This window comes from Bison bison, unplaced genomic scaffold, assembly GCF_000754665.1.
Source record: "Bison bison bison isolate TAMUID 2011002044 unplaced genomic scaffold, Bison_UMD1.0 scf7180017864519, whole genome shotgun sequence".
In the NCBI taxonomy this organism is placed as follows: domain Eukaryota; kingdom Metazoa; phylum Chordata; class Mammalia; order Artiodactyla; family Bovidae; genus Bison; species Bison bison.
Window position 1 is genome coordinate 4,036,774 of NW_011495072.1, and position 23,734 is coordinate 4,060,507.

General features: G+C 43.9%; 1 protein-coding gene across 6 annotated transcripts in view; it reads left to right on the plus strand.

Annotated features, from left to right (window-relative positions):
* The window catches only part of CD58 (CD58 molecule), a 62,680-nt gene that overhangs the window by 28,381 nt on the left and 10,565 nt on the right, over nucleotides 1–23,734 (plus strand). For 2 of the 6 annotated variants that reach the window (XM_010830726.1, XM_010830725.1), the window contains exons 4-5: nucleotides 4,150–4,221; nucleotides 6,580–6,620. In XM_010830726.1, coding sequence (XP_010829028.1) covers nucleotides 4,150–4,221; nucleotides 6,580–6,605 — 98 coding nt within the window. In that variant the 3' untranslated portion in view covers nucleotides 6,606–6,620. Of the gene's footprint in view, nucleotides 1–4,149; nucleotides 4,222–6,579; nucleotides 6,621–11,529; nucleotides 15,069–23,734 lie in introns of those variants that run through there. The other 4 variants (XM_010830729.1, XM_010830728.1, XR_824381.1 and 1 more) reach the window with 3 other exon arrangements.

Consider the following 23,734-nt stretch of genomic DNA (forward strand, 5'->3'; position numbering starts at 1 on the left):
TCTAGGCTACATCCTTAAAAACAGTTCTCATGGTGGGACTAGCTGGGAGCATGTACATTTCAAGCACAGGAGTGGTTGTCCTGGGCCTCTGATGGCCTGGGTCCAGTTGTCCAGTCAACTTAAAATCACATCCTTTTTAATGATATCTTCCAACAAATGAATATGAACAAATTTGAATTTTATTTGGCTCCTGAGCCATTCTCCCTAAGTCTCCCACATATTGAACTTTTTAAAAACTTTTCAGATAATGATATAAAGCCATTAAGGTTATGATATCATTTTCAGACAAAGCAGTGTGACTTCTCCAGTAAAACAAACAAATGCTTCCAGGAAAAGTACGAAATGGCTTCCAATTTGTAACTGATAGATTGGGTCTCTAAAAACAGAGGAAAGACCAAGCCCACAGAGGTGTCTTTCAAAGCATTTATACAAGTAACACAGTTGCCAAGAATATTAAAAAACCGTTTGTAGAGTTAATGACAGTTGTTCTGTTTGGAGCAAACATTCCTTCATTACTTCCACTTACCGGGTTTTGCATAATGCTCAGGGCGTACAGCGTGGAAATGCAGTTTGCGTGCTTTACAGTGAGAAGAAGAAACAAAACCAATGCGCTTTTGGCTTTGACATGTGTGCAGTGTGTACAACCAACGAGGAGAAAGAGGTTGACTGTCTACAGAATGAACAAGCAAGCTGAAATCTTGAAAGGCTTCAGGTGTTCAAAGAGTCAATATACTTGAAGGAAATCAGTTCAGTTCAGTTGCTCAGTTGTGTCCGACTCTTTGCGACCCCATGAACTGCAGCACGCCAGGCCTCCCTGTGCATCACCAACTCCCGGAGTTCACCCAAACTCATGTCCATTGAGTCGGTGATGCCATCCAGCCATCTCATCCTCTGTCGTCCCCTTCTCCTCCTGCCCTCAATCTTTCCCAGCTTCAGTGTCTTTTCAAATGAGTCAGCTCTTCGCATTAGATGGCCAAAGGAAATAATTCTATTACCTTTGAAATATTGAAGGAAATATTATTATTACTATTATTGAAGGAAATAATTTCTAAATAAAATCCTTTATAGAATTATGTGGGATATTTTAAGATTTTCAAGCATTTTGCCCTCTCAGTTTTCATTTAACCTCTGCCCTTAGAATCGAATGCTCAAGATGCTTTTCCCTGTTGATACCTTGAGAAAAGATTGTCACAATAGCATCCCTTTCATTGATACAAAATTTGTTGTTGTTCATTCGCTACATTGTGTCCAACTCTTTGCAACCCCATGGACTGTGGCACACTAGGTTCCTCTGTCCTCTACTATCTCCCAGAGTTTGCTCAAATTCATGCCCATTGAGTTGGTGATGCCATCTAACTGTCTCATCATCTTTTGCCCCCTTCTCTTTTTGCCTTCAATCTTTCCCAGCATCGGTCTTTTCCAATGAGTTGACTCTTTGCCTCAGGTGGCCAAAGTGTTGGAGCTTGTTTCAGCAAGTCATTCCAGTGAAAATTCAGGGTTGATTTCCTTTAGGATTGACTGGTTTGATCTTGCAGTCCAAGGGATTCTCAAGTGTCTTCTTCAGCACAATTCAAAAGTATCAATTCTTTGGCACTTAGCCTGTATATATGTATCTAGTTCATTGTGCTATATCCCTGAAACTAACACAATATTTGAAAGCAAGGATAAATGATTAACTTTTCTCAACTAAAAAAGGTAATAATAATAATTGAAGGTAGGCAGCTTTGGTCACATTGCTGCTTTATGCAATTGTCAGAAACCCAAGTATGGTTTAGCTCCTGCCACCTCCCCTGCTGTCTCAGGAGTGGGACCCAGGAAGGGAAAAATAGTGTGTCTTACCCCTTCCAGGGAGACTTTTGAGAAATACCACACAAGCCGCCTTGCATCTCATTGCCCAAAACTTGTCACATGATTAAACCTAACTACAAGAAAGGTTGAGAAACTAATTTTTTAGGTGAGTGGCAGTATGCCCAGCTGCAGATCTGAATTCTTTTACTAAAGAGGAGAGAATAGGTATGTGGGACAACTTAACAGTTCCTAACCAGGGACCACTCAAATCAAACCAATGCCTATTCATTCTAACCCAGCTGTGCTCCAACTAAGAGGAAAGGGTGTGTGTTCATATTCTCATTCATTCATTCATTTTCTATCTCCTCTTACGTTTCCTCCCCTCCCCTCTCCTCCTCTCCCCTGTCTCTTATCGATGTTGTATTTGCTGTTAGTGACCCTACTGTCTCCCTTAGCAATGTGTGGTGATTATTTTGCCATATCCTCTCTGTTCTGCCCTTAGAGTTTTGGTAGGTGGATAGAGTCCATCTGATGAACCATCATTATTTTCTGTTGTGGACACTTTGGTTATTTATCTTTTTGATATTGTAAGACTGTAGTAAATATCTTTGTGCCTTTTTTGGAGAGAGAAGAGAGGCACATCACTGATTCTGTCTGTAGCTTAGCATCTTAGAGATGGAACTGAAGAATCAAAGGACATTAGTAGAGATTCCAGTAGGTTAATGGTAATAGCTAACAGGCTTCCCAGGTGATGCACTGTTAAAGAATCCACCTGCCAATGCAGGAGACTCAGGTTCAATCCCTGGGTTGGGAAGATCCCTTGGAGAAGGAAATGGCAACCCGCTCCAGTACTCTTGCCTGGGAAATCCCATGGGCTGAGAAGCCTGGTGGACTGCAGTCTATATGGTCACAAAGAGTTGGACATAACTGAGCACACAATAACTAATCACGGTTCTTACATGTATTGATTCAATTAATGCTCACAATTGCCCTAGGAGGCATATTTATCAGGTCAAGAGAAACCTGAGTCTCTGAAACATTAGATCACTCACTAATCCAGCGTGTGGCAGTGATTCAGTGAGACTGTAGGCACATCATTTAGCACAGTGTCAGCTGCTCTATGGTAAACATTTCTAAGGCTTGCTGTGCACGGCTGCCACATTGCCCTGCCAAGCACACGATGCCAAGTTGTGCTGCCAGTGGCAGGATGGGATGGCCAAATAGTGAAATATTTGCCGCTTTTAATAAAAAAGCACTGGACCTGATATGTATCAACCTTGTGCATATAAATTTATTTAGAAACACGGGCAATTCTCTTTATTCACAGTGAAAGTGAAGTGACTTGCTCAGTCATATCCAACACTTTGCAACCCCATGGACTATCCATGGAATTCTCCAAGCCAGAATACTGCAGTGAGTAGCCTTTCTCTTTTCCAAGGGATCTTCCCAACCCAGGGATCGAACCCAGGTCTCCCGCACTGGAGGTGGATTCTTTACCAGCTGGGCCACAAGGGAAGCCCAAGAACACTGGAATAGGTAGTCTGTCCCTTCTGCAGGGGATCTTCCTGACCCAGGAATGGAACTGGGGTCTCCTGCATTGCAGGTGGATTCTTGACCAACTGAGCTATCAGGGAAGCCACTTATTCATGTAGTTATGTTTTATTAAGTCACTGTGAACACAGAATTAGTGAATAGTGAATCATTACTCCCAGGGGAGATATAGGGTTAGGTTCTTCCAAGTCTCTGGTCACGTGTTTGAAAAGGAATCATTATAGAACCTTGTTTTACGTGTGTTTCTGTTTAAAGACACATTATTTAATATATGTGATTAATGCATAAATGGTGAAATTCACAGCCAGCAGGACCATAACTGATGCCTAAATGAAGCTTATCTAACATGTGTATTCTATGACTCACACAGCCTGCTTGCGTTTGGGAAATGCTGTGTGTCTTATAGAGAGAATACACGTGTTAAATAAGCTTCATTTAAGTATCAATTATGGTCCTTCTGGCATTTCAGCACTGTTTTTGAGGGCCAGTTTAGACAGTGAAATAAGCAACAAAAAAGCACAAAATGTGGAACACGTGGGCACTAAAGAGATCACAAATAGGATTGTGTCTACAGTACAACGGCCAAAACATGAGGGCAGAGTTTTGCCTTGAACCTCAGTTGGGAACAACAGTTTTCAGCATTTTGTTGCCCGTGTCAGCGTATGACTATGAAAGCACTACAGGTATTGGTTTGAATAAATTTTAGCGAATAGATAAATTGCAAATATGAAATCTGCATAGAAGGAGGGTCAGCTGTATCTGTTTTGGTCAGTTCAGCTAATTGTATTTCTTTTTTTTTTTTTTTTCCAGATAATACAAGGCATAGGTATGTGCTTTTTGCCATACTGCCAGCAGTAATATGTGGCTTGCTGTTTTTAAAATGTATGTATACTTTTTTCCTTAAAAAGTTTTCAAATGGGAATTGGTTTTTCAAAGGCCAGAAAATGATTAATTTGAAGATGAAAACAAAGTTTGACATTTTAGTTGTTTCACAAAATCTTTTTTGTTGTACTTGTTGGCTGGGGTTCCCGGGTGTGTGGGGTTCCCTGAGATTCTGCATTATCCTGAGGCGGTAGGACTCCTTGGGCCATAGAGAGCATTATAGGAGTGGGAACACAGCCAGTAATACTTGGGACCATTCCACAGCCTCCTGTCTATGGTCTGCCTCAACGTATGTTACACTTCTGGTCTCCAAGCCAGACTTTGCAAAAAACCCCAAAACTCTTCCTCTTGGCTGCTGTGGTCATAATTCCCATGACTTACAGCCCAGAAGCAAGTCTTAGGTAAGAAGGAGTTTTTATTGAGTCAGGTGATGTACAGAGGGTAAAGCTGACATCATATTACTTGTATTGCCTTCCTCAGTCTCCTGAGATCTTGGGCCAATCCAGAAGGCAACCCATATGCCCTGGAGAACTGGTGACCCTGTCCCAGCCTATTCTTTCCTGGTGACAAGAAACCCCTCCTTAAGTCCTAGAGGATGCCGACCTGTTTGTAAATCTCAGACTAGGGGTTCTTGAAGCCCTAACAGTTTCCGTATCAGCCTTCGCCAAGAGGAAACTTACAATTCGTCGCTCCCATAGGGATTGTTGAAGAGTAAGCTTTCCACAAGGTGAAGGCATCCTGGATCCACGTCATTTCATACTTGTGTCTTGAATCAAGTTCACAAACTAGATTTCAGTTTCCCTAGACCTGCAGCGTTCAGTGTGGTAGGTACTAACCACATGTAATAATCTAAATATAAAATTTGATCAATGAAGATTAAATAAAATTTAAAATTTAGTTCCTCAGTCCTACTAGCCACATTTCAAGTGCTCACAGATGGCCAGTGGCTACCATGTTGGACCAAATAGAGAACAATTCCATCACTTCAGAAAGTTCTATTATAGGCCAATACTGACCTAGTCTATTCTGGGGTATTGGCCCTAGAATGTGATTTCCCAAAGATACCATTTCTATATTATAGGTTTCAAATACCATGAAGATCTCTGAGTAATCAACTACAGTCAACTGAATCTCCTCTAAACAAGTTATAAAAAACTCAGCTGAAGAAGGTTTTAAGGCATCATTACCAATAAGTAAAACATCAGGGAACTCAAGTGTTCTTTTAAAAAATTATTTTTAATCCCCAAATAGCAGTAGTATAGTTAATAATCTCTTTAACAGATTGGTACCCAGAAACCAAAATAATTTTCTACTCATATGTTTTTTTGGGGGGTGGGGGTAAGATGTCTATGATCGCAACTCCTGAACCTAAAAAAAGAGCCCTGTGTACCCATATAACTCCAAAACAACTGACTTATTAAAACAAACAAAAATAAACCTTTATTCAATGGAAGGAAACTTACCCCAGTGGAGGTACTGATAGCACCATATATTCCCCCCCACCCCCCACCAAAAAGTAACAAATAATTACTTCAGTAAGCATCTCAATCTTAAAGCCATGAATTGGAAAGATGAGGTATTTGGCATGGAGCTATCAAAACGGGAGAGAGTTGAATGTAAACAGCGCCATCAGGTAGTTGACACTTTGACAAGCTCATTCAACCTTGTGGACTCAGCTGCTGGATCATTAGCATGGCTCCAGGCTAACTGGTGCCTTTGATGGGGAGGAAACTGAGGGATACATGTGAGACCATATCTTAACATCCAAACTGGTGCTGTCAAAATGGTAGCCACATGTGGCTGTTGAAACCATTAAATATGCGAGTCCAAACTGAGATGTGCCATCAGTATAAAATAAACACTAGATTTGTAGGACTTATTTCAAAAGGAATGTAAAGTATCTGATTAATAATGTTTATACTGATTATTTGTTACAGTAATATTTTTGATATGTTGGGCTAGTTAATAAAGTTAATTTCATCCATTTCTTTTTACTGTATCATGTGGCTAGTAAGCATGTGTAATTACTTATGTGGCTTACATTAAATCCCCATTGGGCAACACTGGTCCAGAATATTCTAGCCTTCCCTCCATCTTTAGCTTCATGCAAAATTGCTATAGAAAACATTCATCAACAGTTTTTGTTTTTCTATCATCTGATGACCAATTTTTGAACAACTCTTTGGCTCAACTCAGTAGCCAATTTGATGTGAGCATTTAGGAGAGTAGGAAAGACTAGCTTGACAGGGCTGTGCTCTTGAGTTTTTCCAGTTCAGGCCTCTAGCCAGCAACCCCACATTTCAGCTTTTTTTTTTTTTTTCAGCTCTTTAATTGAGACAAAAATGTCTTCATTTGTAGGTTTTCTGGGACGTCATAGCCAATGAAACTCGGGGGCCTAGGTAAGTAACCCATAGACTGCTCAGTGGGCACGGTATGTATCATGTATTAAAAGCAGAACAACCCCCATGTAGAGGGCCTGTTCTTTGGGGAACCAGGTTCTACTTATCTGTCAGTTGCCTTGAACAGTAATAAGTAATATCAGCAGATTACTCACCACAGTTCATTAAGCACCAACCAGTCACTTTCCATGTAACATCTCATTCAGTCCTCTCATTGAGCTTTGCATGGGGGTATCTTGTTTAGAGACATCAAATGGAAGACTTGGAGAAGTCAAGTCACGTGACTCATAAATGGTAGAGCTGGGATTCAAATCTAGGTCTTCAGACTCCATGGGTTATCCTGTTAACCACCAAAAATATACTCCCTCCTTCTTCTATCCCAGGAAAATGGAGCCAAGGATAAGGTTCACTTAGGGAGCCAGGATCAGAGCTGGGCCTGCATCATGAACAAAAGATAGGATCCAAACACAATGAATGGTGGCCATGGGTGAAGGAAGTTGCCTTAAGGAGATCCAGAAGTCCCTGTCCTTGCAGAATCCCCATGGTCAGGAGGCAGAGGCCAATGAGCTAGACTTTTAGGAATTCGGGGAAGAGTAAAGCTCAGGTCTGGAAAGGGCAGGGTTGGGGGTGGCAAGTCACCCCTTTTGAGGCAGCATATGTTGATGGGATAGGGGTTGAGCCAGGCCAGGATATTGAGAGAGAGCTACCAAGAGGTTCAGTGATTTATTTCTGAGAAACCATTGAGGATTTTTGAGCAGAGCTAGAAGGCAATGGCACCCCACTCCAGTACTCTTGCCTGGAAAATCCCATGGACAGAGGAGCCTGGTAGGCTGCAGTCCATGGGGTCGCTAAGAATCAGACATGACTGAGCGACTTCACTTCACTATGCTTTGGGAAGATGTCTGTATTGGTAAAGCATACAATGAATAAATAGACAAGAGGCAAAACATGGGGACACTGGTTAGTGGATAAATCTAGCCAAGCAGAAGAGAAGCTGTATTGGTGTGAAAGTGAAGTCGCTGAGTTGTGTCCAACTGTTTTCGACTCCATGGACTGTAGCCTACCAGGCTCCTTCATCCATGGGATTTTCTAGGCAAGAGTACTGGAGTGGGCTGCCACTTCTTTCTCCAGGGGATCTTCTCAACCCAGAGATCAAACCCAGGTCTCCTGCATTGCAGACAGACGCTTTGCCATCTGAGCCACCAGGGAAGCCACCTAGCAAGTTGGTGCAATCAAAATGCTTCAGAGCGACTGGCTCATGTTGTGCTGTGCTTAGTAGCTCAGTCGTGTCCGACTCTTCGTGACCCCATGGACTGTAGCCCACCAGGCTCCTCTGTCCATGGGATTCTCTAGGCAAGAATACTGGAGTGGGTTGCCATGCCCTCTCCTCCAGGGGGTCTTCCCAACCCAGGGATCGAACCTAGGTCTCCCACATTGGAGGAGGACTGGCTCATAATGGTGCCCAATAAATGTTAGCTATTTTGGTTATGACTCTTTTCAAGAAAGGAGCCGAAAGCAACAGGAATTTCAACCCTTGGCAGCACTGCCAGACATAGCAGGAGTCAGACGGAGCCCTTGTTTGGGAAGGTGGATTTGTGCTCAAGTCAGGCCAAGTTTGGGGTGCAGGCACATTACGTGGGTAGAGATATCCAGCACCTAGTTGGAGAAGTGGCTGGAGGGGCTGGGGCTGAGGTTACAAGTTGGGAAGCATCTTTGTTAGGACAGTAACGGCTTCCCAGAGCATCTGAGGTCACCAAGAAATAGAAGCCGGAGGCCCTAAAGTGGAGGGCGAGGTGGAGGAGTCCAGGAGGAGAGCCAGGTGGTACCCTGTTATGGATCCAAGGGAAGAGGCCATGCATTAGAGCTTCAGAGAGGCAGAGGAGGAGGGCGGTGGTCAAGACCTTTGGCTTGGCTGAGTGATTTGGCTGGCTTTCATGAAAGCCACTGGGTGAGTGGTTGGAGTAGGGTGATGGAGCCATCACTGCCATGCAGTGATGGCCTGAGAGCAGTGGTACCATTGGGACCACTGTGTGGGCTGGGAGGTTTCTTTCTCTCCAGCTGCTGGCCAGGACAGTGACCAAGTCACCTGGCAAGTCAGCTACTGCAGAAGGCCTGGGGTAAGGGATTCTAGAAGACAGCTCAGCCAGCTGCAGGGTGCAGGCTGGGCAGGGGTACTGAGGCCACCAGGGGTTGGTGGGCTAGGAGGCCCCGTGGAGAGAGGGTGGGAAGGGATCGGCCACGGATGAGGTGAGAGGCAGGTGTGCTAGCAGTGTAGGGGCAGCAGCAGAAGACCTGGAGGTTATGGTCAGAGGTGGGGCGTTCAGATCTGAAGCAGTGCTCGTGAGGGCAGGTGAGGGTGAGATCCCAGGCAGGGCCTCTGCTGAGATCCTGATGGTAACAGTTGATGTGTGGCCTTCATGAACAATGACAGGAGATGTTGTTCATGGGAGGGCTGTCATCCAGGGCCACTGAGAAAGGTGACGGGGTAGTCCAGGCCTCGTTCCTTTACCTGCTCCTTTATTCTTTCAACAAGCACTCTTATGGAGATGACTAGATGGCAGGCACTGTGTGAGCCGATGGCTTGAGATCAGTGTACCCAGTGAGGCTAGACGTTGTATGAGATTCAGAGAAAGCATATATTAGGGATCCTACCTCTGAGAAACTTAAGGTCACACTGGGGAGAATGGATGGGCATGTAAGAAACAGAAGGCATTCCAGCTGGGAGAAGCAGCAGAGGCGGAGACATAGGCAGGAACCAAACATCATTGTTATTGATAAAGATGTCGGCCTGCTTAGCATCAAATTGAAGAGGTGGTGAAAGAGACCATATTTGCAAGAAAATCTTTGGAAGTCAAGAGCATTAAAATGAGTGATATGGGAGTAGGGAGGCATTTGTAGGTTCTGTGGCACTAGAATTTTTCATGAAAAATATTGCCTGGGGATGATGAGCTAGGAAGAGAAAACTGACATCTCAGGGTAACATCCTGAGGAATAAATAGGTAGCTTGGGGCTGGGTGTGGGAGAGGAGCTTACTTTTCTTGGTATATTTTTGTTGGCTGCTCAGATTTTGTATTTTGTGTGTTTCTTACCTATTTAAGAATGCCTTTTAGATTTAAAGAGCCCACTGTGGCTGCAAAGGGGAGTTCCCTAAACTCAATTATTAAAGGGTTAACAGATGTGGTGGGGGGGCAGGGCTGGGGGAGGAATGGGGGAGGCGGGGACAAGCATAACCAGGAAGAAATGCAAATTTGTCACATCTCTGTGAGTAGCCATGTGCGGATGGTGAGAGTTGTACCATTAAGAATTAGGCTGAGCACTGAAGAATTGATGCTTTCAAATTATGGTGCTAGAGAAGACTCTTGAGAGTCCTTTAGATAGCAAGGAGATCAAACCAGTCAATCGTAAAGGAAATCAACCCTGAATATTCATTGGAAGGACTGATGCTGAAGTTCCAATACTTTGACCACCTGATTTGAAGAGCTGACTCATTGGAAAAGACCCTGATGCTGGAAAAGATTGAGGGCAGGAGAAGAAGGGGGTGACAGAGAATGAGATGGTTGGATGGCATCACCAAATCAATGGACATGAGTTTGAGCAAGCTCCGGGAGATAGTGAAAGACAGGGAAGCCTGGCATGCTGCAGTCCGTGGGGTCACAAACAAGTCAGACATGAGTCAGAAACTAAACAACAAGGTTCTTAGTGAGGAAAATGCCTGTTTCCTTTACCTAACCCCTCTGATCCCAGCACTAATTATTTTTGTTGTCAAATTTCTTTATTTTAACTTTCCCCAAACTAGAAGATATAAAACAAGAATTTGTTGTGGTTTTAATTTGTATTTTCCTAATGACTAATGATCCTGAACATCTTTTCATGTCCAGCACAAATGGACATGAAAATGAACACTAATGGACAGTTTTTTACAAACTCCTTTTACCAAAGTCATGCAGATCTTTTGGAACTCTGGTCTGATCTGGTCTATGGAAACACAGACTGTGGGGAAGACAAAAAAAAAAGCCATGAAATGACCTTTTCTCAGTTCAAAGGAACGTTCTCAGGCAGAGCTGTAGCTGAGTTGATTTACTCTGAGTCACTCAAGGGTGTTCTGTCATCACCACAAAGACGAATAATCAGGAAGAGAAGCTGAAAGAAGAAAACCATGGCCAGGATATTCTTGTGGCAAAGGAAATGACTGTTAGAAGGGGTGGCAGTTTACCTGTGGGTCTTAAAAGCTCAGGTCTGTTATTTGGAGATACCAGGATTCAATTCAGCATGAAGAAAGTGAGCCCTAATTCTTCATAAAAGAAATAGTTCATGTCATAGGCTCAGTAATTACACTAAAGTCATCATTCCACTCACGTTATCAGCAAGTATACTCTCTCAAGCCATTCAGCACATGGCAAGATGTCAAATAAGTTCTCTCCCATCCTACACTTGGCAAACATCATAATGAAAATAATAATCAAGTAATATTTAGTACAGGAATTACACATCTGATTAAAAAAAAAACTCCATCTTAAAGTAGTGAAGTTACTTTTAAAATGACAGCATAATTAGAAAATATTTGAAGAAACAAAGAAAAAGTTAAAATCCTTGTATGTGTCACATAGAAGAGTAAATGTCAGATGAAAAACAAAACGCAAAAAAGCGCAAGTGTAAAAAGATCAAGACTGAGTTGGTTTGAGAAGCTGGGGCTCTGAATTTGTGCTGTGTACCAGGATAGCACTCCTGGGAGATCTCCAGCTACCATCCCATAAGGACCCAAGACCAGTCTCCCTCCGTCTCTGCTCCCTAGAACTCTTGCCTTTGATGGGTTTATTACAAAAGGGCTTCCTGCATTAGAATAAGAGGGCCGTATACTGCAACACAGATGGACTGTGTTTTATTCTAATATGAGATATTTCTTTTATAGTGCCTGTTGTTTGGTAACAGAAGATGAAATGGAACATGTGGTAATTAAGTTATTTCAATCGCTTCGGGAAGGCATCTGATTTACCATTCACGTATTACCTTCTCCTTGAGGAAACTGAAAGTCTGCCTGAAACTGACCGTTTATAAGACGTTTCCTAGAAGAAATAAGGACTAACACACAACAGGCATTAGTTTCTGCTCTGTCACCCACACTGAACGTCACTAGATACTATCTTGTTCCTTAATTGTTAATTACAAAATGTATTTTTCTAGACAGGTAATGTTTGTAAATAATGTAAGTATGTGTATATATATGACGAAGCAACTCCCAGAATTTCCTTTATCTTCCAGACTTTGGTCCTGATATGGGCTCCTTGGCCTTTTCTGACCCCATCTATCACCAGTAAAACCCCTTGTATCCTCTTTAATGAATGTCCACGTCCCCTTTCTGTCCTCATGAACACGGTCAGCCATCTCAAGGGCAAGCTCTCCTCTCCTCTGCGGCTTGTGCAATGGCTCAGGGGGAGGAGGGGCATTGTCCTGGCTCAGCTCTGCTTCCAGACTGTTGCTCCTTCTCCAGCTCTGATGCTCACACCAGCAGACCCATACCACCCAATAGCCCTTTTCCAAGTTATCTTTGTTATTCCTCATGCCATGAAGATTTTAACACCAGGTGGAAACCACTCTCAACTCTGCCCCTTTCAGAATTGGAGTGTTTTCAAAACCTGTAACTTCCAATACCCTGGCATGGTCTCCCCCAGGGATCTCAGCTTCCTTTCCCAGCACTGCCTGGGCCCTGCTCCTGGTCTTTTCAGCAATATCGCAGCCCCTCACTATCTTAGTCGCCCTGACTTAGCAGCCCCTCACTAGCATGCCCTCTTAGCATGCCCTCTTTGCTTGCTGTCTTCCACACCACACCCCCAAGGGGCCCTAATCCAAAACTCCAGCAGTCCAGCCAGGACCTGCAAGCTGGCCACCCTGCCTCTTCCCTGGCCCTCATCCCCTCTGAGTCCTCCTTCTCCTCACTATTTGGGGTCTCCAGTGTTCATCAGTGCATCTCCACCCTCACTCTTTACCCCTATACTTGGCCAGACCCCAGCTGTGGTTATACTCACTTGTACTAGTTCCCTTCCCTCCATTCAAACTGCTGAACATCCTGGAGAAAAACATACCACCTGGCTGATGAGTTTCACTTCAATGACTGCACACCTCAAAGGGATTCCCAGTGTTTCTCAGATGTCCTCGTTGGATCACACTGGTCCATTCGCTGTTTCCTCGTTTTGCTCTTACACTCATAACGCTGTGTCCTCATTCTCAACTTCTCATCGTGCTTCCTATATCACTGAAAAAAAGCACTGAGGAGACCCCCTTTCCTACTCCCCACCCTCCCACACCTCACACCCAGCTGCGTCAGCACCCAAGTGCCTTGCCTCCCCTCCTGTTACTGTGGGTGAACTCGTCTCGCTCCTCCTAACACCAATCTCTCCACTTGTCTTAGTCTGCTTGGGCTGCCATAACAAAATACCGCAGACTGGGTGACTTAGAAAACAGAAATGTATTTGTCCTAGTTCTAGAGGCTAAGCCCCAGATCAGATGCTGGCCAGTGTGGTGCCTGGTGAGGTCTCTTCCTGTCTGGCTGTGTCCCCACATGGCAGGGAGAAGAGCTGTGGTATCTGTTCCTTTAAGAAGGGCACCAGTTCTGTTGGATTGGGGGCCTCCCCTTATGACCTCATCTAACCTGTATCCTCTCCTCCCAGGCCTTACCTCCAAATATAGTCACAGCAGGAGTTAGGGTTTCAGCGTCTTCCAGGGGATGGACCATTCACGCTGCTGCTGCATGGGATGACACCTCCCCTCATCTACATAAGGGCATCACTCTTGTCTTTGTCAACCCCTCTCTCCCAGCATCAGCTCTTACCTTTCTATGACATCATACATACTGTCATTTCTTCTCCCAGCATCAGCTCTTACCTTTCTATGACATCATACATACTGTCATTTCTTCTCCCAGCATCAGCTCTTACCTTTCTATGACATCATACATACTGTCATTTCTTCTCCCAGCATCAGCTCTTACCTTTCTATGACATCATACATACTGTCATTTCTTCTCCCAGCATCAGCTCTTACCTTTCTATGACATCATACATACTGTCATTTCTTCTCCCAGCATCAGCTCTTACCTTTCTATGACATCATACATACTGTCATTTCTTCTCCCAGCATCAGCTCTTACCTTTCTATGACATCATACATACTGTCATTTCTTCTCCCAGCATCAGCTCTTACCTTTCTATGACATCATACATACTGTCATTTCTTCTCCCAGCATCAGCTCTTACCTTTCTATGACATCATACATACTGTCATTTCTTCTCCCAGCATCAGCTCTTACCTTTCTATGACATCATACATACTGTCATTTCTCATATCTTTAAGAAACAACAAAATACTCTTGACTACACTTTCCCATCCAGCTCTTGTCTCACTTTTCTGTTCTCTTTTATGAAAAGTTCCTCAAAAGAATGATCTGTACTTTCTTTTTCTGACTCTTCTCTCTCCATTCTTCCTTGAACACAGGTCAGTCAGGCTTTCACTCTCACTACTTGCCAAGCTTACCAAGATCTTGCCGAGATCAAGCTTGCCAAGGCCTTCTTATAAGATCGGATGGCCAGTTCAAGACCTCTTCTTATTCTGCCTGTAAGCATCATCTGAAGCAGTGGAGGGCCCCTTACATATTTTAGTGCTTTCTAGGTGCTAGGTTGGTCTTCCCTGGTGACTCAGTGGTATAGAATCCGCCTGCAGTACAGGAGATGCAGAGATGCAGGTTCAGTCTCTGGGTCGGGAAGATCCCCTGGAGGAGGGCATGGCAACCCACTTCAGTATTCTTGCCTGGAGAATCCCAGGGACAGAGGAGCCTGGTGAGCTTCAGTCCCTGAGGTTGCAAAGAGTCAAACATGACGTGTAACTCTGCCCACACACATACACACACAGACACTAGGTTCAGTGGGGTATTCAAGATGAAGGAAGCTCATAGTGTGGCAGGGCAGGCAGACCTGTGATTGCTTGTGGGATATATACCAGGTCCTAAAATGGAAGTGTATGCAAAGGAAAAAGGAGGTAACCCTAAGACCCAGCAATCCCACCCATTGGTATACACCCAAGAGAAATACGTCCAGAAAACTTGCACGTGGATGTTCATAGGTCGTTATTCACAGCAGCAAACAATGGAAATCCTCCAAATACACATACAGGGATGAATAGATCAATAAAATGTGGTCTGTCCATGCAGTGGAGTAATACTCAATATAAAACGTGATACAGGCCTTTAGGAATGCAGATGTTTGATGATACCTGGTGAAGAAAAAGTCATTCTTACTCCAAGTGGTTGGCAGGGTGGGGAGGGAATACTGACTGTGAAGGGGAATGAGGGCTTTAGGGGAGGTAACGTTGTTATTTCTTGACCCACATAATATTTACAACAGAGTATACCTGCGGTGTGTTTGTATAACATTAAACAATGTTTTTCAAAACTCAAAATACTGAAGTTCTGATTCATGCTACAAAGTGGATGAACCTTAAAAATGTACTCAGTAAAAGAAGCCAATGTGCACTGCTGTATGTGAAATAGCTACCTAGCGGGAACCTGCGGTACAGTGCTGAGAGCCCAGCTCAGTGCTCTGTGATGACCTAGAGGGTGGGATTGCGGGGGCGCGTACAGTGCTGAGAGCCCAGCTCTATGCTCTGTGATGACCTAGAGGGTGGGATTGGGAGGTAGGAGGGAGGCCCAAGAGGGAGGTGATATATGTATACATACAGTTGACTCACTTCTTTGACGGGAGAAACTAACAACATTATAGAGCAAATATATTGGAGAGGGAAATGGCAACCCAATCCGTATTCTTGCCTGGAAAATTCCATGGACAGAGGAGCCTGGTGGGCTACAGTCCATGGGGTAGCAAAGAGTCAGACACGACTGAGCCTGCAGCACCCCAGTTTTTAAAAAGAGATCCCATGTTATACAATTATATTTATACAAAATTTCCATATAGGGCTGGGAGGAGGATGTTGGGTGTAGGGAAGGAGTGATTACTCATGAGTACAAGGTTTCTTTGGGGGGATGATGAAAACCTTCTAGAACTGATTGCCTAACTCTGAAGAGACTAAAATTATTGAACTGTACACTTTAAATAGGTGGATTGTATAGTATGTGCATTATGTCCTAATAAAACTGTCATTACTAAAAAAACTAAGGAACTGGGACTTCCCTGACGGGAAGACTCCAAGCTTTACTCAGACACTGAGCAGTTAAGACTCTGAGCTTCCACTGCATGGGGCACGGGTTTGATCCCTGGTCTTGGAAATAAGATCCCTCAAGCCTAGTGGCTGGCCCCCGCCCCCAAAAAAAAGAATAGGAGGGGACTGCCCTCCTATCCTGAAGCAGGACTTCCTCATCAGCTTCTCAGCCTGGGCTCAGCTCTTTGGAGGCTGAAAGGCTATGTATGCAACTTCTTCCTCTCAGGACTCTATGTTTCTCTACCCAGAACCCAAAGTTACCAGGTCAAAAGACAACTTCCTGTTTGGAAGTTCGAGCAAAGAACTAGCTTCAGACACTAGCTGAAGTGAACCTATGAAAGCCCCTTAAATCAGAGTTTAATTTGGAATCTTGAGACCGGTTGTCCCGTTGTGTCTCCCTTCTCCCTCTTCAGCCGGGCTCTGACCCATGTACACGTTCCCCGGTCATCTGCCTTCTTCCACACCCATTTCCACACTGCCTCGTGCTTCCCACCCCTGTCCTCTTCCTGGGGGTGTCCTCTTGCAAAGCCACTGGAACCTCCTTTCCACCATCAACTATCCTACAGCCTCAGCCTTCAGCCACAGGTTTTAGTCACACCCATCTCTGCATCTTGGCCCCTCTTCCCAAAAACTCTGTCTCCACTGGTAGCCCTCTCCAAGGGACAAGCAGGTCCTAGAACTTTCCTTGTTTCAGAAATGAGACAACTGACGTGCACTTGTCTGAGGTCAGTCAGAACAGGATTCAAACCCAGGCAGTGTGGCCCCTGAGGCCTCTTGACCACCAACCACACTGTGAGAAGACAGGCGCCTGTGGTCTATTTTCTACATATAGTTGGGAGTCCTTGGAAATGCTTTTCCAAGTTTTATGTTCACTCAAAGGAAAATTTTATCCATAATTTATGTATTCTCTAGAGAGAGGGCTTGCTTTTAACCACTTGTGTTGACCACCTATCAAAGGCACCAAATATTATGCTGAGTTCTACCTTCTAGATTCAAAGCTTAGGGGTCCTCAGAGGTCTCATTGGTGGTTTAGTCACTAAGTCGTGTCCAACTCTTGCGGCCCCATGGCAGGCTTCTCTGTCCATGGGATTCTCCAGGCAAGAGTACTGGAGTGGGTTGCCATTTCCTTCTCCAGGGGATCTTCCCGACCCAGGAGTTGAAACCAGGTCTCATTAGACAGATGAAAAGCCTGGGGCTCGGAGAGGGAAGGGAACTAGACCAGCCACTCAACAGGTAGTCCAGCGAAGGGGCCAGAAGCAGGAGCCCGAAAATCTCAGCCTCGGCTCCAGTGCTTTTGTGTGACACCAGGGTTGTCTCCTAATATCCACCCTCAGATTTAACCCCTCACCAAGTGTCAGGTTTGTACAGCACCCCCAGGAAGCATGGCACTGGCCACTGAGGCCACGTAGTCAGAGGCCTGGCTCAGCTCAGCACCCTGTGAGGGGTTGTGGGACGTGTCATCTTGGGAGGTACCCATTCCTCTGGGTCAGAATGGAAGGAGTAGACGATGGTGGAAGTGAGAGCACAGTGAGCAAGTGTGTGGGTTGCCCGGGCTGCCTGTGTTAATGTCTGAGGCCTGCATAATAAGAAAGCCCTTCCTCTTCTGCCAGGCTCTTCCTCTTCTTGATCTGTTTTTTTTCTCTCAATATTTCTTTTTCAAGATTCCTTCCTGGGAACTTCCCTGGTGGTCCAGTGGCTAAGACTCCACACTCCCAATGAAGGGGGCCCAGGTCTGATCCCTGCTCCAGGAACTAGATCCCACATGCCACAGCTAAGAGTTTGCATGCTGCAACAAAGATCCGATACAGCCACATAAATAAATAAATAATTAGGGAAAAAAATCCCTTCCTGAAAATGGAAAACTAATGATCAAAGTAGTAGGCTTATGTGTCTTGATTTGGGAATCACTGAAAAGTGTTCCAATCAAGACCACCTCCCTCACCAGACTCCTGCGATCCTCTCACATCTTACATCTTTATCTTTTTAAAAAAATTTTATTCATCTTATTTATTTTTGGCTGTGCTGGGTCTTGTTTGCGTCACAGGCTTTTCTCTTGTTTGCAGCAAGCAGGGGCTACTCTCTAGTTCGGTGCACGGCTTCTCACTGCTACGGCTTCTTGTGTTGTGGAGCACGGACTCTAGGCCTGTGGGCTTCAGTAGTTGCCACACATGGGCTCAGTGGTTGTGGTTCCTGGGCTCTAGAGCACAGACTCTACAGTTGTAGCACATAGGCTTAGTTGCTCTGTGGTATGTGGAATTTTCCTGACCCAAGGACTGAACCCATGTCTCTTGCTTTGATAGCTGGATTCTTTATCATTGAACCACCAGGGAAGCCCTCCTTTCCCTTTTTAATATTTATTTTTAAATGTGTTTTTTATTGAGGTGACATTGGTTTATAACATTCATAAATTCATGAGTACCACATGTTTCTACTTCTGTAAACACTGCAGCATGCTCACCACCAAACATTTCATTTCCATCTGTCACCACACAGTTGATCCCCTTTACCTGTTTTGTCCTCCCCTTCCCCCAGCCCTTTACCCTCTGGTAGCCTAGTGTTAGTTGCTCCGTGGTGTTCATGCGATCCCATGAACTGTAGCCCACCAGGCTCCTCTGTTCTTGGGATTTCCTCGGCAAGAGTACTAGAGTGGATTGCCATTTCCTTCTCCAGGGGACCTTCCTGACCCAGGGACTGAACTCAGATCTTCCACATTGCAGGCAGGTTCTTTACCATGGGGGCTTCCCTGGTGGCTCAGAGGTTAAAGCGTCTGCCTCCAATGCGGGAGACCAGGGTTCGATCCCTGGGTTGGGAAGATCCCCTGGAGAAGGAAATGGTAACCCACTCCAATATTCTTGCCTGGAGAATCCCATAGACAGAGGAGCCTGGCAGGCTACAGTTCACAGGGTCGCAAAGAGTCGGACACGACTGAGCGACTTCACTTTTTTTCTTTACCATCTGAGCCACGAGGGAATCCATTCTTTATATCTTTGTGTTTGATTTGGTTTGTTTATTTATTTTGTTTTTTGTTTGTTTGTTTTTGTTTTTATATTCCAAATAGAAGTGAAATCATAGGTTATTTTCTTTCTCTGTTTGACTTACTTCACTTAACATAATAACCTCAAGGTACATCCATGTTATTGCAAGTGGCAAGATTTCATTTTTTTCCATTGTGTGTGTGTGTATCTATATATCTACATATATATATGTATATATACCATATCTTCTTTATCCATTCATCTATTGAAGGGAACTTAGGTTGTTTTTAATCTCTTGTCTATTTTAAATAATGCTGTGATGAACATAGGGATACATATATCTTTTTGAACTAGTGTTTTCAGATTCTTTGGATAAATACGCAGAAGTGGGAGAGCTGGATCATTAACAAATGGAACTATGTCAATCTAAAAAGCTTCTGCACAACAAAGGAAACTATCAACAGAATGAAAAGACAACCTATCAAATAGGAGAAGATATTTGCAAATCATATATCCAGTATGGCGCTAATATCCAAAATCTGTAAAGACACCATACAACTCAACAGTAACAACAGCAAAAACACACACCCAATTTTAAAATGGCAGAGGAGCTGAAAAGACATTTTTTCCCAAGAAGACATACAGACGGCCAACAGACACATGAAAGGGTGCTCAGCATCACTAATAACAGGGTAATGCAAATCAAAACCACCGTGAGACATCACTTCATGCCCGTTAGAATGGCTGTTATCAAAAAGGCAGGAAATAGCAAGTGTTGGTGAGAATGTGGAGGAAAGAGAATCCTCATACACTGTTGCGGGGAATGTAAATTGGTGCCGCCACCATGGGGAGAGTATGGAGGTTCCTCTTACTCACGTAGATGAAAGTAGTTGAGGCTGTGAAAATTCTGGAGGCCTGTTGGGGAGGGATGACTCATAAAGCTGCTTAGCTGACATGCGTCTACTGACATCATGCATCTACTGAGAAACAACCCATATAAGACCCTACAGCGAAAGAAAAGTGTGTGTTCCTATGTGTGCATGTATTTTCTTAACAAGTCATATTTTTCCAGAACATTAAAACAGCTTTTAAAAAAATGAAAAAAGGAATTCCCTGGCAATCCAGTGGTCAGGATTCTGTGCTTTCATTGCTGTGGGCCTGGGTTCAATGCCTGGTCAGGGAACTAATATCTCAAGCTGTACAGTGTTATTAAAAAAAAAGAAAATTGAAAAGTCTTAATTAATATTAAAACCTAACATTATTTTACATTTAAATATTTTACTTATACCAACCCCAGAATTAGACTGTTACTTTCCTGGCTTTAATGAAAGAAACTCATAAAACTTTCAAATCCTGCCTCTTTGCTTACTTTATTTTCAATTCAGAACATTGCCATGTTTGAGAATTCCTCTTGATCAAGTGACAATCTTAAATAATTTTCAGTTTAGCTCACTGCAGTTTCTTTCAGATCATGTCTTCATTTAAAAATTTGAGATTTTGCTCATCACAGAGTTTTTGGCATTAATTTTAATTTTTCAAACGATTGCATTAAATATCCTTATTTAATTGCTGAGCTTTTTTGGTTCTCTGTTAAGTTTTGTACCCAAAATGAGTGCCTCGCTGACCTCAACCTAGTTGCAGCCCAGATGAGAACCTTCTGAAAGCACAAGTATCATAGGAAGGGGAGAGAGGAAACCAATTCAACTATTCAACAGTGAATTCACTCAGTCATCCATATGTCCATCCATTCAAAAATCCATCCATTTTATTTCATTCAACACATTTATTGAGTGCCTACTATGTGCCAGGTACTGTTCTGGGCACTTGGGATATAACAATAAACAAAAGAAATGAAAACCTGCCTTCATGGGCCTTCATTCTAATGGAGGGGAATAGACACTAAACAGGATAAATAAGAAGGGTACAGCAGTAAGGGCTATAGAGGAAAATACAACAAGGAAGGGATAGGGAGTGCCAGAAACGGGAGGAAAGGCCTTGCTTGTAGAGCTTGGACAAGTTGAAAAACTGATCCCTGGGAATGAGTATTCCCAGCTGAGGCCGAGGTGAGGGAAGGCCCGCTGTGACTACAGAGGAGTGGAGAGGCCCATTTGTTTTGTTTGGCCCTCACGGTGTTAACCATTTGTTTCAGATTTTGATGTTTTTAGACAGGCATGGCTTTATCCACAGGCCCTACTCTTCCCTATTGTCTTGCACTCATTTGGTTCCTGGCTCTGTGTACCAAGCCACAAGGATAATTGCACACGCTAACTGTGTCCTATAAGCAATAGAGAGCCACAGGTCAGATGGACAGGGCAAAGGAGGTCCAGCCCAACCTGTGTGGGTAAAAGATCAAGGTTAAGCACGCTCAACCCTCAGGTCATTCAACATAAAGTCACAGTCCACAGAGCCGGAGTGGGGGTGCTCCCCAGAAGGGCTGGGGTTGACGTTTTCTACCAACAAAACGAGAACTCAAGAGAAATGACTTGAGTTATAGAAACTAAAAGACATGAAGTTTCTTTTAGATCTTAGCTTATGGACTATGTCCACAAGAATGACATCTATCTGGCCTCTCCTGTGTTCCAGACATCTTGGGAGCCTAATCTCTAATTCTCACCATAGGTGGTTTCTCTTCAATGTTGGGCTTCCCTCGTAGCTCAGTTGGTAAAGAGTCTGTCTGCAATGCAGGAGACCCAGGTCAGAAAGAAACCCTGGAGAAGGAAATAGCAACCCACTCCAGTATTCTTGCCTGGAGAATCCCATGGATAGAGGAGCCTGGCAGGCTACAGTCTATGGGGTCGCAAGAGTTGGACATGACTTAGCGATTAAAGCACCACCACCACCATCACTGCTCAAGCTAGATGTGATTTTCTGATTCTTGTTCTCCACTTCTCAGATGACAAAGCTAATGCTCAGAGAGATAAAGTGACTTGCACCAGGAGGTACAGTGAAATTCTGGGGAAAGTGTTTCCAGATCCCCTCTATCTGCCTCCAAAGGGTAGGCTCCTTGTTGCAAACCTTGCTGCTTGTTGTAGGGATGGAGTCCCTCATGCCATCCTGTTGTTACAAAAAACATATAGGGTGTTCAGTTCAGTACAGTTGAGTTCAGTTCAGTCGCTCAGTTGTATCTGACTCTTTGCGACCCCATGGACTGCAGTATGCCAGGCTTCTCTGTCCATCACCAACTCCAGGAGCTTACTCAAACTCATGCCCATCAAGTCAGTGATGCCATTCAACCATCTCATCCTCTGTTATCCCCTTCTCCTCCTTCCTTCAATCCTTCCCAGCATCAGGGTCTTTTCCAATGAGTCAGTTCTTTGCATTAGGTGGCCAAAGTATTGGAGTTTCAGCTTCAGCATCAGTCCTTCCAATGAATATTCCGGAGTACTGCTGGGCATACACACCAAGGAAACCAGAATTGAAAGAGACACGTGTACTCCAATGTTCATCGCAGCACTGTTGACAAAAGCCAGGACATGGAAGCAACCTAGATGTGCATCAGCAGACGAATGGATAAGAAAGCTGTGGTACATATACACAATGGGATACTTCTCAGCTTTAAAAAGAATACATTTGAATCAGTTCTAATGAGGTGGATGAAACTGGAGCCTATTATACAGAGTGAAGTAAGTCAGAAAGAAAAACACCAATGAAGTACATTAATGCATATATATGGAATTTAGAAAGATGGTAACAATGACCCTATATGCGAGACAGCAAAAGAGACACAGATGTAAAGAACAGACTTTTGGACTCTGTGGGAGAAGGCAAGGGTGGTATGATTTGAGAGAATAGCACTGAAACATGTATTATCATATGTGAAATAGATCGCCAGTCCAGGTTTGATGCATGAGGCAGGGTGCTCAGGGCTGGTGCACTGGGATGACCCTGAGGGATGGAATGGGGAGGGAGGTGGGAGAGAGGTTCACGATGGGGAACACGTGTACACCCATGGCTGATTCATGTGGCTGTATGGCAAAAACCACCACAACACTCTAAAGTAATTAGCTTCCAATTAATATAAAAAATTAAAAAAAATAATAATGAACACCAAAGAATAGAAGTTTAAAAAAAAATTCAGGACTGATTTCCTTTAGGATGGACTGGTTGGATCTCCTTGCAGTCCAAGGGACTCTCAAGAGTCTTCTCCAACACCACAGTTCAAAAACATCAATTCTTCAGTGCTCAGCTTTCTTTATGGACCAATTCTCACATCCATACATGGCTACTTGAAAAACCAAAGCTTTGACTAGATGGACTTTTGCTGGCAAAGTAATGTCTCTGCTTTTTAATATGCTATCTAGCTTGGTCATGGCTTTTCTTCCAAGGAGCAAACATCTTTTAATTTCATGGCTGCAGTCACCATCTGCAGTGATTTTGGAGCCCAGAAAAATAAAGTCTGACGCTGTGTCCATTGTTTCCCCATCTATTTGCCATGAAGTGATGGGACCAGATGCCATAATCTTCGTTTTCTGAATGTTGAGCTTTAAGCCAACTTTTTCACTCTCCTCTTCCATTTTCATCAAGGGGCTCTTTAGTTCTTCTTCGCTTTCTGCCATAAGGGTGGTATCATCTGCATATCTGAGGTTATTGATATTTTTCCTGGCAATCTTGATTCCAGCTTGTGCTTCATCCAGCCCAGCATTTCTCATGATGTACCCTGCATATAAGTTAAATAAGCAGGGTCACAATATACAGCCTTGATGTACTCCTTTCTCGATTTAGAACCAGTCTATTGTTTCATGTCTGGTTCTAACTGTTGCTTCCTGACCTGCACACAGATGTCTCAGGAGGCAGATCAGGTGGTCTGGTGTTCCCATTTCTTGAAGAATTTTCCACAGTTCATTGTGATCCACATAGTCAAAGGCTTTGGCATAGTCAATAAAGCAGAAGTAGATGTTTTTCTGGAACTCTCTTGCTTTCTCAATGATCCAACGG